The 18,535-nt window shown below is 35.0% G+C and overlaps 1 protein-coding gene across 1 annotated transcript in view; it reads right to left on the bottom strand.

The window, feature by feature from the left end:
• Nucleotides 1–426: 426 nt before the first annotated feature.
• The window catches only part of LOC103241534 (phospholipid scramblase 2), a 43,364-nt gene continuing 25,255 nt past the window's right edge, over nt 427–18,535 (bottom strand). Inside the window, exons 2-7 of the mRNA XM_008008824.3 lie at nt 17,999–18,234; nt 16,560–16,602; nt 13,400–13,620; nt 12,140–12,301; nt 8,024–8,185; nt 427–490 (exon numbers count right to left, since the gene is read on the bottom strand). Coding sequence (XP_008007015.3) covers nt 461–490; nt 8,024–8,185; nt 12,140–12,301; nt 13,400–13,620; nt 16,560–16,602; nt 17,999–18,234 — 854 coding nt within the window. The 3' untranslated portion in view covers nt 427–460. The remainder of the gene's footprint in view (nt 491–8,023; nt 8,186–12,139; nt 12,302–13,399; nt 13,621–16,559; nt 16,603–17,998; nt 18,235–18,535) is intronic.

Genomic DNA, 18,535 nt, shown 5'->3' with positions numbered 1-18,535 from the left:
TGAGTATACAGTATTTGCATATTAGTTTTTACTATAAAATAAATTATAACTAGCTTTAAAAAGTAAAATATGATGATACATTAAAACTCCTTTAATAAGCCTTTAATTTTTGCTTATAAAATGGAAGCTGAGACTATAATTCAAGTAGTCTTTCAAAGGAGGTTTGTGTCTAAATTTAAAAATTCCTATATTGTTTTCCCCAAATATACAATGAATAATCTAATAAAATATATAAAACATTTATAACCCAGTGATAAAATAAATGTTAGAATTTGAAAAGTGAAATTACGTACTCAGAGCTACAAGCATCACAGCTTAACTCACACAGGTGTAAGTCATTTAAATAAAGAACACAAAAAACACTGAATTTTTCTTTTAGATAACCCTAATAAACATACAGACTTCAAATTTTCTGAGGAGACTTACATTAATCCACTCCCACACTCTGACATTCCAGTCATTACCTAGTTCTTTCAAAAAACATGTAGTCCTAGATAAAAACAAAAATACAGAAATGAGTTCTCAGAAACCAGAGATCCGATGCAGAAATGCTAAGGGATCTGATGAAACACAGTTAAGTGTCCGTTAAATAAGAAAAATTAACTAAAATAAGTAATGGGAGAAAAGTCTACAGGTATAAGATCTCTACCTTCAGCTATCTATTTTAATAGAAATTAAATCCTATAATCCTATGTATTTATTGACACTTGCATTAATTTAAATAATCCTGTCAATTTCTGTGTTACTTTTATCCTCCTGAAATCTTTCTTATTTAATGTTTTGCAGTCCTTCTCTAGTAATATAACTCTTCTTGTAATTTGAATTCATTCCATGTACAACAAATTAAGAAAATAATTCCACTTACAACAGCATCAGAAAGTATTAAATACTAAGGAATGTATTTAACCAAAAAGGCAAACATTCTGTATACTGAAAACTATAAGACAATCTGAAGAAGGCACAAATAAATAGAAAGATATTCTGTATTTCTGGATTATAATAATTAATATTGCCAAGATGTCCATACTACTGAAAGGGAACTACAGATTCAATGTCATCTCTCTCAAAATACCAATGAATTTTTCACAGATGTAGAAAAAGAAATCATAAAATTTGTATGGAATCACAAAAGACCCCAAATAGCCAAGCAGTCTTTAGCAAGAGAAACAAAACTGGAGCAATCACACTACCTGATTTCAAAATACATTACAAAGTTATAGTAATGAAAACAGCCTGATACTGGCATAGAAACAGACACACTGACCAATGAAACAGGAAAGGAAGCACAGACATAAACCCAAACATTTATAATCAACTGATTTTTGACAAAGGTACCACCACACACAATGACACAATGAGGAAAGGACAGTACCCTTAAATAACGGTGTTTCGAAGACTAAATATACATACAGAAGAATGGATTTCGACCCTTATTTCACACCATATACGAAAGTAAAATTAAAATGAATTAAAGACTTAAATGTAAAACCTGTACTGTAAAACAACTAGAAGAAAATATAGGGGGAAATCTCCATGAAATTGGTTTGAGAAATGATTTCTTGAATATGGCCCAAAAAGCACAGACAGCAAAAACAAAAAGAGACAAAGGGAAGTTCCTCAAATTAACAAGCTTCTGTGCAGCAAAGGAAGCAATAAACACAGTAAGGAGACAGCCAATGGATTGGGGGAAAATATTTGCAAACCATATATCTGATAAGTGGCTATATCCAAAACATATGTTGAACCATTTTTGCTTCTCTGGGATAAATCCCACTCAATCATGGCAAATGATCTTTTTCATGTATTGTTGATTTTGACTTGCTAGTATGTTGTTAAGGATTTTTGGATCAATGTTCATCAGGGATATTAACCTGTAGTTTTCTTTTTTAAATATGTCTTTGTTTGGTTTTGGTATCAGCATAATACTGGCCTCATAGAATAAGTTTGCATGTATTCCTTCCCCCTGTATTTCTCAGTAGCTTGAGTAGGATTGGTATTCATTCTTTAAATGTTTGGTAAAATTCAGCACCAAAGCCATTGGGTCTTGGATTTTTCTTTGCTGGGAGACTTTTTATTATGGCTTTGATCTTATTACTTATTGTCTGTTCAGGTTTTAGATTTTTTCATGGTTCAATCTTGGTAGATAATATGTGTCTAGAAATTTACCCATTTCTTTTAGGCTTTCCAACTTATTGGCATGCAGTTGTTGATAGTAGTCTTTAATGATCCTTTGAATTTCTGCAGTATCAATTAAAGTGTCTCCTTTTTCATCTCTGATGTTATTTATTTGGGTCTTCTCTCTGTTTTCGTAGTTCCTCGGGCTAAAGCTTTGTTGATTTTATTTATCTTTCCAAAAAAACAATTTTTACTTTGTTGATCTTTTTGTATTTTTTTAAATTTCAATTTTATTTATTTATTTTTGCTCTGAACTTTATTATTTATTTTCTTCAACTAATTTTGAGTTTGATTTGCTCTTGCTTTTCTAACCCTTTAAGATTCATTGTTAGGTTATTTATTTGAACTTTTTTCTACTTTTTTGATATGAGAGCTTATTGCTATAAACATTCTTCTTGGTACTGCTTTTGCTGTATCCCACAGCATTTGGTATGTTCTGTTTCCATTATCATTTGTTTCAATTAACTTATTAATTTCCTTCTTGGTTTCTTCATTTACCCACTGGTAATTTAGGAGCATATTGTTTAATTTCCATGTTTTTTGTGTGTGTGTTTAATTTCTACAAGTTAATTTCCACAAGCTCTTCTTGTTATTGATTTCTAGTTTTATTCCATTGTGGTCAGAGGAGACATTTAATTTAATTTAATTTTTTAAAGAATCTTTAAGACTTTTTTGTGGCCTAACATATAGTTTATCCTCAAGAATGAGCCATATGCTAAGGAAACGAATGTATATTCTATAGCCACTGGATTAACTGTTCTGAAAATATCTTTTGGGTCCATTTGGTTTATAGTGCACATTCGATTTGATGTTTTTTTGTTGATTCTCTGTCTGGAAGATCTGTCCAGTGCTGAAAGTAGGGTGTTGAAGTCTCCAGCTATTATTGTACTGGGGTCTATTTCTCCCTTTACCTCTAATAATATTTGCTTTCTACATCTGAGTGCTCCAGTATTGGGTGCATATATATTTACAATTGTTACATCTTCTTGCAAAATTGACCCCTGTATCATTACATAATGCCTTTGTTGCCTCTTTTTACAGTTTTTGTCTTGAAATCTATATTGTCTAAGTATAACTAGTCCTGCTTTTCATTTTCATGGAATTTTTTTCCATCTTTTTATTTTCAGCCTATGTGTGTCTTTAGAGGTGAAGTGTGTTTCTTGAGGGCAACAAATGGTTGAGTCTTGTTTTTTTTTTTTTTTTTTCCCATTCAATCATTCCATGTCTTTTGATTGGAGAGTTTAGTCCATTTATATTCAATGCCATTATTGATAAGTAAGGACTTATTCCTGTCATTTTGTTATTTTGTTTTCTGGTTATTTTTGTGATATTCTCTTCCTTCTTTCCTTCCTTCTTGTCATCCTTTTAGAGAAAGAGATTTTCTCTGGTGGCCTGTTTTAATTTCTTGCTTTTGATTCTATATGTATCTTTTCTATTTTTTGATTTAAGATTACTCTGAGGCTGGCAGATAATACCTTACAACCCATTATTATAAACTCATGGAAACTTAACACTGATTGCATGAACAAACAAAGAGAAAAGTAATAAAAAAATTTACACTTTAATTTCATCGCCCCATTTTAAAATTTGTTGTTTCTATTCATATGTTATTATACTGTCTATGTCTTAAAGAGTTGTTGCAATTTTTATTTTTAATAGGTTTATATTCTAGTCTTTCTACTTACCATATGAGTAGTTTTCACACTACAATCACAGTGTTATAATATTCTGTGTTTATCTGTGTACTTACTATTTATTACCAGTGAGTTTTGTACCTTCAGATGATTTCTTGTTACTCGTTAACATCTGCTTTCAGATTGAAGAACTCCCTTTAGCATTTGTTGTAGGACAGGTCTGGTGTTAATGAAATTACTCAACTTTTGTTTGCCTGGAAAAGCCTGCATTTCTTCTTCATGTTTGAGAGACAATTTTGTTGGATATACTATTCTGTGATAAACATTTCTTTCCTTCAGCACTTTAAATATGCCAAGCCACTCTCTTCTGACCTGAGAAGTCTGCTGCCACATGTATCGGATCTTGCTTTTATGTTATTTATTTATTTATTTATTTATTTATTTATTTATTTATTTTCTCTTGCTGCTTTTAGGATCCTTTCTTTATCATTAACATTTGGGAGTTTGAATATAAAATGCCTTGAGGTAGTTTTCTTTGGGTTAAACATGCTTGGAGTTCTATAACCTTCTTGTATTTGAATATTTATATATTTCTCTAGGTTTGAAAAGTTCTCTGTTATCCCCTTGAATACACTTTCTACTTTTGTCTCTTTCTCTACCTTCTCTTTATGACAAATAACTCTTAGATTTGCCCTTTTGAGGCTATTTTCTGGATCTTGCAGGCAAGCTTCATTGTTTTTTTATTTTTAATTTTTGTCCCCTCTGACTATGTATTTTCAAATATCCTGTCTTTAAGCCCACTCATTCTTTATTCTGCTCCATCAGCTCTACTGTTTAGAGACTCCGGTGCATTCTTCAATACATCAATTGCATTATTCAACTCCAGAATTTCTGCTTGTTTCTTTTTAGCTATTTCAATCTATTTGTTAAAGTTATCTGATAGGATTCTGAATTCCTCCTCCGTGTTAACTTATATTTTGTTGAGTGTTCTCAAAACAATTATTTTGAATTCTCTGTCCATAAGTTCACATATCTCTGTCTCTCCATGATTGGTCCCTGGTGCCTTATTTAGTTCATTTGGTGAGGCCATGTTTTCCCAGATGGTCTTGATGTTTGTGGATGTTAATTCATGTTTGGGCATTGAAGAGTTAGGTATTTATTGCAGTGTTTGCAGTCTGGGCTTGTTTGCACCTGTCCTTCTTGGGAAGGCTTTCCAGGTATTCAAAAGAACGTGGGTGTTTTGATCTAAGTTTTTGGTTACTGCAGCCGTATGTACTTTTGTGGGTACCCCAAATCTAGTAATGCTGTGGCTCTTGGAGACTCATAGAGGTAATCCCTTGGCAGTCTTGGGTAAAATCCAGAAACATTCCCTGCGATACCAGCAGACTCTTGTTCTCTTCCCTGACTTTCCCCCAACAAGGAGCATCTCTGTGCTGAGCTGCCTAGATCTGAGGGAAGGGTAACACAAAAACCCCTATGACCACCACCACTGGAACTGCACTGGGTCAGACTCAAAGCCAGCACAGCACCGGGTCTTGCCTAAGTCCTGCAATGACTGCTACCTGGCTACCACCTATGTTCACTCAAGTCCCAAGAGCTCTACTATTGGCAAATGTCAAATCCAGTCAGGCTTGTATCCTTTCTTTCAGGGCATCAGATTCCCTCCTGATACTGGGTAGGTCCAGAGATACTGTCCAGGAGCCTGAGTCTGGAGTCAGGAACCTTAGTAATCTACTTGGTGCCATATTCTGTGGCTGAGCTACAACCCAAGTTGCAAGGGAAAAATCTTCACATGCTTTTCTTCCATTTCCTTAAGAAAAAGTGTCTTTCCCCTTGGCCACCACCACCCCAGGCCCATAATACATACTGTTTAGCTGCCATTGATGTTAAGTATTACCTAGCTACCACTGATGTTCACTCAAGGCCCAAGGGCTCTTCAGTCACCTTGTGGTGAATTATGCCAGTCCTGAATATCTCCCTTCATGGCAGCAGGCTCCCCTCTGGCCCAGTACAAGTTCATAAATGCCATCCAGGAGCCACGGCCTAGAATCACGGACACTAGAGCCCACTTGGTGTTCTCTCCCACCGTGGCCAAGCTGGTATACAAGCTGCACGACAAAATCTTCTGTCCTCTTTCCTCTTCTTTCCTTAGGTAGGAGGGTTCGGGCATTGAAGAGTTAGGTGTTTATTGCAGTGTTTGCAGTCTGGGCTTGTTTGTACCTGTCCTTCTTGGGAAGGCTTTCCAGGTATTCAAAAGAACTTGGGTGTTTTGATCTGTTTTCGGTTACTGTAGCCATATGTACTTTCCCATATCTCCCCATATCTGCCACAGCTGGGAATGTGCTGGGCCACACCTGAAGTAAGCATGTCTTAGAGTCTCCCCTAATGCCCACAGCAAGTACTGCCTGGCTACCAACAGGACAGACATTAGGACAGACCCAAGGACTCTTTAGTCAGCAGGCAATAAATCCTAGCAGGACTGGGTCCTTCCCTTCAAGGCAGTGGGCTCTCTTCTGGCCTGCAGTGTGTTTAGAAACATTGTCTGGGTGCTAGGGGTGGTATCCAAGTTGCAAGAAAAAGACCTCTTTATTCTCTCCTCCTCTCTCCTCATGAAGAGGGAAGGAGTCTCTACTGGAACTGCAAGCTGTGCTGCCTGGAGTTGGGGAAGGGGTGATACAAGCACTCCTTGTGCTGCCCTGGCTGGTGTCTCACTAGGTTATAGGCACCGTAAGTCCAGTGGCTCCATGCCCAGCACAGCACAGCACCGGGACTTGCCCTCGTATTGTGGTCCTTGTGGCTTAGAGTGTCTTTCAAGTTTATTTAGAAGCCCAGAGTACTTTAGCTTGTGGTAGCAAGGTTTATCAGAACTCAGGTTCTGAATGGTGGGATGAGCAATGCCGCTCTGGCTAAGGCTGGTTTATATGCTGTCTCCATGGGTGCTATACCACATGTTACTTTCTGCTATGACAGGGAAGCACAGAGTTCCAATGCAAAGTCCCACAATCACTGTGTTCTCCCTCCCCCAAACACACGGATTCTGTCTCTCCACCAGATAGCCACTGCCAGGTATGTGGGAAGAGTGGTTTAGGCAATTCAAGACTGTCTTTCCTACCCTCCTCAGTGACATTTTTTAATGTGATCTTTAAACCAGGTACAATGATCATTTGACTGATTTTTAGTTCTTATGAAATTGCTTTCTGTTGTGTGGACAGTTGTTCAATTTGGACTTCCTGCAATGGGGATAATTCTCAGAGCCTTCTATTCAGCCATCTTCATCAGCTTCCCCTGTTTAACTTTATCCCATTATTTTCATTGCCATTTACTTGTTGAAGGAGCTGGGTCCTTTTTGCTGTATATTCTCTGTTAAGGTTTTCTGATTATATCACCAAATTAATGTTTAAGATATCTATCTGGCGTTTCAAACCTTGATTGAATATTGGAATCACCTGGGAGCTTTAAACAGCTTGAAGTCTTCATCCTAACTCCAGAGATTTTAGTTTAGTAAATTTGGATGGACATGAGGAGTTTGAAAGTTGCCCAAGTGTTTCTACTGTGCAGCTAAAGTTGAGGACCATTGCTCTGTTTCCATAAACCTCAACTTTGGCTGCATGTTCGTATCATCTGGGGCACTACACAAACTTCTGACTCTGAGCTTCTTGTTTAGTTGAAGTGGGGAATGGCCTAGTACTTGAAGGCTTTCAAAAAGTGTCTAGATAATTCTAATATAAATATACATTCAGAATCACCCCTTTACCCCATGTATTTCCTGTAAACTGAGAGTTACGTTTAGAGGCTTGATTGAATGTATACTCTTATTACACTTTATAATCCCATGTTAGATGTTTTAATTTAATGAGTCAGGATGAAATTTCTGTGTTTCACTGAGTTTTATTCCATGTAAGACTAGCTTCAGATTTTTCTCCTAATAATATATTTGATTTTTTAATAACCCTCCCCCAAACCAGAGCTGCTTCTTAGCATATAAAGTTATTCTCTTGCCATTTGAAAGTGTGTAGACTCTTCAGACATAAACTAACTGCCTATAAGTCCGGAGAATCAGAATCAAATAGAATTTCAGTGCTGGGATTAAATGAGAACATTTTATAAAAACTTTATACTCTAAATGGTTATCTTAAAATGTGTAATTTATTAAATTATTTCAGAATGATTCTAGAGAAGACATCTGTAACCAAGATTAGCAGGAATAGACTTACAATGAGGAAACAGGCACCAATCATCACGGCTTTCAGTTTAACATCAAGGTCTCTAGGGAATTGGATTCCAAAGTTGTCAGCATCTGTAAATGCCTCTCTTAAAAGCCCAGACCAGTGCTTAGAAATCCTGCCAACCACTATTTGTTCATCAAGAGATGTAATCTAAATTGTAAAAACAAACAAACAAAAATCTTAAAAATTTATAGAAAACTTATAGCAAAAGTACTTTTAAAGTTGGAGTAATAGGAAGCATGTATAATTATGAGCATACAGTTAATATGTTACATTAGATGCATATAGACTCCTGTATATTTGTAGATACATAAAAAACTGTTCTATTTTATAGAAAACTTACATAAAAGTAGTTTTACTGAAATTTTTAACATTTTCTATTTTATATTAAGATAGACATTAACATGTTTTATTTATTTGAATTGACCCCAAACAAAATTTAAGCAGAAAAGGATATAAATTTGAAGTATTTCTTTGATATAATTTCTAGAAGCCATCAGGAAGGAAATAAATGAAACTCCTATTAGACTTCTGCTTTTTAGAGACACACAGAGCGTTTACACAGCTGAACGTTTAAATATGAAGAGAGGCCTCACTACCACCCACTGTCAGTAGGAAAACATAAAATGCTAAGAGCCTAGAAAAGAAGAATGACAGTTTGAGTGAAGAAGCAACCAATAAGTTACTTGATGGGATGCCTCAAGTCAAGGGTGTGGGCAAGACCAGATAACTAGTGGGGTGTGAAGACCAAAAAAAAAATAGGTAGAAAAGATCTCCAATGTAAAACTTTTCTATTTTTGTGAAAAAAAAAAATAAAGGTTGTAAAAATTCTGCTGAGGAAACCTGGGGGTAATCATATAGAGTTGAAAAGAGTGTGCTCAGACAAAAACACCTCACCAGATGGGCAGGTAGTGGCTGAATATAGCTAACATTCACCAAACTACTTGTAAGAGTTATGTCAACCCAAGTCAGGAATGTCATTTGCAAATTTGAACACAGAATCAGAAATATAAATAATGACCTACATATGCAGATCATTATAAAGTCTAGATAATTTTTATGAAAAAAAGTTATAAAGTCTAGATAATTTTAGCTAAATTCTGTATAACATTTTAAAAACAAAACAGAAAATAAGGTAAAATTACTTTAACCTCTGGAAATAATACATTGGTATTTACAATATCATAAGAACTATACATTAAGTTTTTTTTCTTTGTTTTTTTTTTTATTATTATTATTTTTGGTTTTTATTTTATTTATTTTTTTAGACAAAATCTTGCTCTTGTCCCCCAGGCTGGAGTGCAATGGCACTATCTCCACTCACTGCACCCTCCGCCTCCCAGGTTTAAGTGATACTCTTGCCTTCAGCCTCCCAAGTAGCTGGGATTACAGGTGCCTGCCACCATGCTCAGCTAATTTTTATATTTTTAGTAGAGACGGGGTTTCACCATATTGGCCAGGCTGGTCTCGAACTCCTGACTTCAGGTGATCCGCCCGCCTCGGCCTCCCAAAGTGCTGGGATTACATAAGCCACCACACCTGGCCTACATTAAGTTTTTATCCCTGCTTCCTGACACAGAATTTCTAAAACTCTCTTAACTTTCTAAGTTACTAGGGGTAATAGGAAAGTCTTGCTTTAATATTTGGTCTTTGTCCCAGTTTGCTGGCACACAGCTTCAAAATCCTTAGAATCTTCTAAACAATAAGTCTTTTGTATACTAAGATGACTAGTGGTTTTTTGTTGGGGTTCCTGATAGCTTCAGTATTAGGCCGGACACCAGAAAAACCAAGCAATGCTTAGACAATTGAACCATTCAGTCCTGTCCCCAACTTCCGAGAGTAAGGCTGGAGTTCGTTATTTACCAACAGTCAATGGTTTAAATCAGTCATGCCTACATAATGCAACTTCCTAAGAACTCTAAACAACAGGTTCAGAGGCTTTCTGGATTGGTGAACTCACGTGCCATGAAAGTGGCTTACCCCAGTTCCACAGGGACAGATCCCCCTTTGTTCAGGACTCTTCCAGAACTCATTCTATTAACCTCTTCATCTGGCTATCCATCTGTGTCCTTTATAATAAATCAGCAAACATAAATAAAATATGTTCCTACATTTTGTATATAGTTTTAACAAATTGTCAAACCCATGGAGGAGGTTGTGAGAACCCTGATTTATAGCCAGTTGGTTAGATGTACAGGAGATCTTGCATTTGTGGTTGGAGTTTGAAATACGGAACAGTTTTGTGGGACTGAGACCTTAACCTGTGGTGTCTGCATTAACTCCAGGTGAGTGAGTGTCAGAATTGACCTGAGTTGTAGGGAACCCAGTAGATATCTGTAGAGAAAGAGAATTGGTTGACACGGGGAAAAAATATCCACACATTTGGTATCAGAAGTATGAGTAAAAAAAAGAATTGTAGTGTATTATATTAGCATGAAATTTATACATCTGTAAATTTAATACTAATAATTGGTAAAGATAGTCTAAAAAAACTAAATATTTATTTGCAATGTAAATTATAAATGCAAAAAATACAAATAGGCCACTAGCACATAGAACCTAGGTAAACACCAAAATAATATATTAAAATAATGTGTAAGATACTACAGGAACTATATAATTCAAAACATATACTTTATGAAAGATTACTGAAAAGGTATTTTTAAATTACAAGCTCAAAATTGCTATAAAATTTACTATATGCATTATTTTCCTGCATTCTCAAATCATATGACTTTTAGTTACTCTTAGAATCTGGTGTCTGCAGACATAGAGAATTGAAGAGCTACTGAATGAAATCTAAATTTTTAGTATTAAGAATGTTTCACAATTTGTTAGTGATTTACTCATTTCTTAGGAATAAATTATATTCCTATTAGACTTTTATTAATATCATTCCTAGAAGGAGAAATAATCTTTCACTTGTCTGGATTTTTATGGGCATGAAAAGAGAACTATTATTATACATATCCCTACGTAAGTTTCCTGTACATACATATTACACACTCACATACCCACACACCCATATACACCCACACACATATACATATATCCAGTGCATATTATCATACATTTTATATACATATATATGTATCCCTTTATAACCGCATTTTAAGTCTCTACAACACATGTGTTTTCTTAGAATTTCCCATCTCTGTCATCAGATTATGAAGTTGAAAAGGGGAAGCATTCATTTTTATATAACTAAATTCTAATAGAGAAATTAAAAATCATATTATTAGAGAAGAAAGGATGCAACAGAATGAAACTGAATAGTGCAAAACCTTAGAAAGATATGGGGACACTGTCAGAGTTCCCACATTTTATCATAAATGAGGTAGCCCTACTCAACTTTAGGATTTTTATTCCTCATTCTGTGGAATTGTGGGCCTAGTTTACCAAATTTTCTGATTTTCCAAGAGAATCAGGAAATCAAGATTAAGTTATAAAATCTTCTAGTGGTTAAATATTTGCAGCTAAATGATTTGATTATAAGGCTAGGCTGTCTGTTGGAGAACTGCTGTAATGAAATTTCTGCAGGAATTTAATATAGAGACATATTGTGGTTTCCAATGACCTAATTTAATACAGGGTTAGAGAAGAGACCACAGAGAAGTATAATTGGGTAATACATATTACACTGACTTTCTCAAAACTATCTTTGCATGATTGGGCTTTCTGTAGGAACTCAAAGATGTCAGAACTTCTGGACATGGCCTGGAGCACTGGCAGCCTATATTTCAGATTAAGGAAGGATCCATTTGCTTTGGCAATCAGAATTAGATGACAAGGTTAAAGTTTTATTTATAATGGATAATATATAGTGTCACCACACAGAAACCAACATGTTTAAGTGTTAGATGATTTGCTTATTTTTATTTGACTACAGAGCTCTGCTTCTTTTTTCATCCATTTATCATGATCAGTACTGACCTTTAGTCAGTAATAACCTCCACTCTGATCAAAGTTAAATATATGGGAATATTATCTTGCTATTGAGACATCAGTACACAATACTAATTTAAGGCATTCATAACATTCTGCAAAATTATATTCTTCTTATATTAAACAAGCAAATTCTATAAACATTATGACATCTCTTACCTCAAAATCAACACCTGCAAAACAGCTGCACACAATACATGGACCACTAATTTTTAGTACATCCTCTTCTTTCTGATTTTTAATTGTAAACTTTGTTAGAAATGGGTGCCAGGTCTGAGTAACATAACCTACTGGTACACCAGGAGGAGCTTGGATTTCTATCTACAAAAGTAAAATATGTGTGAATGTAATAAATCATCATAATACAAATATCTAATAATAGCTCTAATTTACTGAGCATTTCCTAAGTGCCAGACACTGTAAGTGAGGACTTCCTAGGACTTATTTTTTTAAAAAAGATCAAACAATGTAACATATTTTAATGTGCTATTCAAATTATAGAGCATTTCCCATCAAATTCTCAGTTTTTCCTCAGATAGATATTCTTACAAATATATAATTATACCTAACCTAAATGGCATGGAAAACAAAGCAATTCATTACAAATAACTTCAATTATCCTCTCAAAATAAGTACAGTATTAGACTTTAGATAAGTCTATGCCTGTATCTCTATCTGTGTGATGTTCTCATAGCAATCTGTATGCAAGACTAAGTTACCCAGGCAGATACAGTGTTGGGCCAGTGGGATCCTGGAAAAGGCCAACTTTCCTAAAACATCTCTGAACCCCAGTGTCTTCCCTGAAATCATATTTTCCAGGAGTAGGCTGCCATGCAATATGAAACAGAGATATCTGGTCTTTACAGAGTTGAAGATACTCCCATTTAGGATATCCCTTTTGCAGATGACACAGATATACAGGTTTTTATTCTGAAAAGGAGAAATGAAAAACATAGGAGATAAGACTTTGTCCTAGGTTTGTCCCTTAGTAGGTTGGCCAAAATTATGAAATGAACACATCTGTTCTTTCCTTCATTCTTTTGTCCCCATGATCCTAGAATGCTATTTTAGGATATTTTCAATGGTGCAACTCTGCTGGTTTCGACCATGCCTCTTGTAGTCATCTCTAAAAAATGATTTGAAAAAGGTGCCCTATCTGACCTTTCCTTGAATATCAATAACTCTCATATCTGAGCAGTTGCTCAACCCCATGAGGCAGACTGCTGCAGGACACGAGGCTAACTATTCCCTGTTGTTTACTTGCCTTCCTCCCCTTCTTATACAATTGATTCAGAAGCCCAAACATATAGCTCATGGAGCCATATTCCTTTAAATCTCATTTGATTATACAGATTCAATGAAAGGGCGGAAATCCTTGCTGAACTACTTTACGAAAAGCTCTAGTAATTGCTCACATACCTCCTGAAGGCAGCAGGGGCAACAACAACAGTTACATCTTAGTGGTCTTTCCAGAGTTATGACTTCTTGACCCACATTATCAGTAATCCTCAAGGTAAAAGGTCTAGACTGCCCACAGCAATTTCGGGTACAGAAATTAGTATCTTCTGCTGCAAAATAAATCCTCTGCCCAAAGCTGTTCTTGATTTCATACACGTTACTACTTTCAAAACTGAATAGGACTAAAAATGAAAATAAACTCAGTTGCCTTTATGTTAAAAGTATTGAACCTATCTTAAGACATTATAATATCTAGCTAGTTTTAGATGATGCTGCAAGTATCATAGAAAGAATAAAAAGGAATGGTATTTAGAGTTGATCAGGCAGAGGAAAAAGGCAAAGGGAAAGGAGGAAGCCAGGCTATTAATGCATGGAGAAATTGAGTCCTTCTGTGAGACATGGAAAAGAAAGCAAGTCATATTTTTCTAATCCCATAGACTCCTGTGAGAAGAGACACTTCACTGCTGAGGGTTGGGGCAATGCTGCAGGTAAGCACAGTGGTGCTAGGTGTACGGATAAAACGTCCATTTATTTGGTATAGTTATCGTATATTATGGAGAGGAATATAGGATGACTGCAAAAAATATATTAAATCAATTGGTTTAAGATTTCGTTTTATAAGCCACACTTATGTCTTGCTTGTTTGCACTGTTTGATGAAAGGCAATAAGAGGGTTAATTCTCAAGGCACACGCATAAAAAGTGAGAGGCAAAAATGGAAGGCAAATTAGGACATCACATTGGGCTCAGGGCACCCTTATTTAGCTCTGCAGTAATTTGAAAGTAAGAGATGAATATTAAACAAATGGGGAAGGTGCTTGGCAATCAGGGCTTCAACTCAGAATATCTAGACCGTGAGCATCCTAAGTGAACTCTGTACCTTAGATAGGTTAACCTCTTGGAGAAACAGAGGAACGCAAAATGCTGATGCTCACATGGTATCTTACCAAGGACTTCCATATTGAACCACACATTGGAAACCTCTCCTTGTTTAAAGCCATGAAGGAGCAATGAATTGTCCCACTATCCACAGAAGGACATCACACAGAATTGTTCCTCACAAGTCTTATTACCATAAACTTCCTTAAGAATCTATGGTGGGACTCAAACAGGTCCTGGACTGTGCCTATATAGGAACTGCACTTGACCTCAACATCTGCCATAGACAAAAGTTTGTGAAAAAATTTTAAATCGAATTAAAAAAATTAATTCCTATGTGGGCATCTGTTATCCAACTAATTGTTTAATTACGTAACTTACTTGCAAAAATCTTAAGCTCGTTTATCTATAAAATGAGATCAATGGGGTTACACAATCTTGAAGTTTCCTTCAAGTTACTTGAAAAATGGAGACAAAACAAAAGACTGCAGCAATTATATTTTTAGAATCTATTAATTTTTCAGTCAAGGTAAGGTATAAGTATTTGTCATAGTCTCAGGTGCTAAAAATAGACTGAGTAATCATCTTTTTATATGCCTTGATGTTAGCAAACAATATAGACTTTCAATTTGAGAAAAAAAGAAAAGAAAATTAAAAATGTCTTTTTAAAAAATTAAAAACTGGTAAATGTGGAACTTTGTATTTTTCAATGAAGCACATATATTGTGCAAATATATAAATCTAAAAATTGTAAACATAATGTTGTATAATGTATACTGTCTGGTCTTTTGGATTTTATAATCTCTATTATATATTCCATAAAATAAAACATTTTAAATAATTCGGTATACAAACTATTACAGAACATAGTGCTCCTTTCCAGAGCAAACTTAATTTAGCAAAACTACAAAAAACCAAGAACATTATAAATATCTAATCACGTACTTTAAAAGCAGTTTAAATGTAATAGGTAACAATTGTATATGTTAATGAAATTCATTACTCTGCTTGTACAATTCAAGTTATAATTTCAACCAGTTAAAGAAACTGCAGCTATGCAAAAATGAATTTATTTAACAGATATTTTCTAAAAACCAGCAGTTTTTATAATACATAGAAGAAGTAACTTTATTATATCAGAGGAAAGACACTGTGGTTCATAGCTCTACCTAGGCTCTCATTCCCCTAGCGGCCGTTCTGAAGCATGTAGAGGCTTACTGAATTTATTCTTGCACCTAGGAAGCACTGGACCCAAGAAAATATCTGGTGGCATCAGGAATATTCAGCAGGAGCAGGAGTGTTCTTCTAAGAAGACAAGCTGGAGGCCTGCTGGTCAGCATCCTCCAACACTGCAGTGCCCCTGCACCCTGGCTAGTAATCTACGGTGCATGGAACAAAGATTCTACTGGATTCATCTGAACTCCCAAGAGAAACTGTGGGCAGGAACAACAATTTTCCAAAACACTCCCATCCAAATTCAAAAAGTTTACTCACTTGGAAATGTACTAAGGTAACTAAAATATTGGATGTGGCTCTGTGCCATTCTCAAGGTGATCACAAATTGGAGAGAAAAGAGCTGAAGTGGTGGAAGTCAGGTAAAGTGATTGAATCCCTTAAAGTTATTTGGAGAGAGACAAGAAAGCAAAAGTAAGTCTTGGCTGTATTCCTTCTACATTAGAGTTTATAACATTAGGACAGATGCTTATCGTAATAGTGCAGTCATCCCACAGTATCCGTGGGAGATTGGTTCCAGGACCTCCTGTGAATAATAAAATCCTAGGCTGCTCAAGTCCCTGATATAAAATGGCGTGGTGTTTCTGTATAACTTATGAACCTCCTCCTGTATTATTTAAATCATCTCTAGATTACTTATAATATGCAAATACAAGGTAAACGCTATGTAAAGAGTTGTTGTATTGTACTGCTTAGGAAATAGTGACAAGGAAAAAGAAGTCTGCACATGCTCAGTACAGATACAATTTCTAAAAATATAGTTTTGATCCATGGTTGATTGAATTCATACAGGTGGAACCCACGGATAGGAAGGGCCAACTGTATTTTAGCATTTCACTTCTAATGTTCAGAAATAGACTACTGATTTCATTATTGTTAAGACAGATATTTGTAAATAATCAGGTTTACCATCTCACATCCCTCGGAATGCTATATTTATAGTTTTTGATGTATCTTTATTTGCATAAACTTCTCTTTTTAGATATATAAGCAATACAATTAATACATACCTTCCAGATGTTCAATTTGCTGATGAATTAGTATCATATCTATCTATTATAGTAAAAAGGAAATTAAGTTGTATGTTAAATATTTTATAGCGAACCAATTACTATTCATGTTTTTATTGTTTAATACTGCATATAATCAGTTATTGACATTTATCATTATCAACTCTTAATAAGTTTGTTACCTTTTATTGTAAAACTAAAGTTAACATATTCTTAATTAAAAATGCTGTATGTTTATTGAAAGCATTCACTACTAATATTGTAAACTTAGGTAAAATAAACTAATATAGTGGAATCCCTATAAAAGTTAGAAAACAATGTTCTTCCTAAATGAGGATTTAAAATATAAAGACTTTTTTATCGATTTAAATAAGTTTTTATTGTAAGTCTCAGTTACTCATTTTATGTCTACTTCATATAATCATTTTATAGTAAGTTACAATTTCTTCTATATATTTTTGAGACTCTAAAAAAACTAGGGTATTTCTTAGAGAAATATGAACTACTAAACATTCTTATAATATTCACTGTGCAAGTGTATTGTGGGAAATTAAGTTATAAAGAGTAAAAGAGAGATAATTCATTTACTGAAAACTCATTGACTATCACAGAAATATTTGTTTATAGATTGGAGATATAAAACTTTATATTCCTATTTTACCAATCCGTTCTCTAAGACAAAACAAATATTAAACCTCAGTTTGCTGAGGTAAGCTATCATGTAGTACAGCAAAATCCAGGACTTTTTTCCTTATTGGTGACATTTGTAAAATTGGGTCTTCCAAAGAAAAAAAGCATCATAAAAATGTAATTTTACTAATTGGAAGAAAAAGATGACTCAAATCCCACACAACAATATTAAGTCATTTTTGGTACTACTTACTAAAACTCAACTCTAAATTTTAGATGTCTTTTAAATGTCAAGAAAATTATTCAGTATTGGAATTAAAAAGCACAGAATCCAGAATCAGGGTACCAGCCCCTGATTGGTGATGAACAGGGCACCCCCAGTTCATTAGGTTTTTAATCCTGGGTAAGTTATGTAACTGCTCTGGACCTCAGTTTCCTCTTGTGTAGGGTGATGATGATTACAACGCCTATACATCATAGAGATTCTGGAAAGAGTAAGTGAGGTAATACATGTATAATGCTTAAAAACAAAACCTAGAAAATAGTGCTTAATAAATTTTGACTTTGGACTATTATCACATTATATAAAAAATCTTAGAAAACAATCACCTGTGACATTCATATTTTGATTTAACAATGAATCGAACCCAAAAGAACCAGTAACTTGTTAACAGAATGTGTTGTTTACCATTTCTGACATTAATTAATTAGCAGTAAATAAATAAATATCACTCAACCAAAATTACTATGGTTCAAAAACCAGAAGCACAGTTTTGTTTTTTCTGAGTATTTTACGTATTTGAAATTACCTGACTTAAGTATTCCAATCCTGGTGGACAGTTTAATGGTGGTGGTGGTGCTGGCATCCATAGTGCCACTGCAGGTCTACCTGGCTGATTTTGAACAGGAATGCCAGCTGCGCCAGCAGGTGGGACTAGGTAGCTACGCTGATGTCCTGGGTAGAAGGCCTGGGAGCCCAGGTGGCCAGCCTGTTTCCCAATGTGTCCAGCCTGGTGCTTAGGGTAGACAATATGTCTGGGAGGTCATGAAATAGGAGCAAGTAAAATAATTTCTCATCAATCCTTTTTAGAATAACCCTAGTTATCTACAAACTGACCTCTCAGCTCAGAAGTCATATCTGTGAAGCTTGAGGTATGTTTTTATCTTCAGATATGTTTCAATGAAATATCTGTGGTTTCACATTCACTTCTATTTTGAGGGTGGTTCGCTGTGAATAGTGTCAGCCTAGAGCTTTATCCTTACTATTTAAAACTCAGATAGAAAATATGCTTTTATACCTGTGAAAGTGAAAGTAAATCCACCGATCTAAGGTGACCTATATGAAG

This window comes from Chlorocebus sabaeus, chromosome 15 (assembly GCF_047675955.1).
Source record: "Chlorocebus sabaeus isolate Y175 chromosome 15, mChlSab1.0.hap1, whole genome shotgun sequence".
NCBI classification, from domain to species: Eukaryota; Metazoa; Chordata; class Mammalia; order Primates; family Cercopithecidae; genus Chlorocebus; species Chlorocebus sabaeus.
Note: the sequence above shows the minus strand (reverse complement) of the source record. Positions and strands in the feature narration are given on the sequence as shown.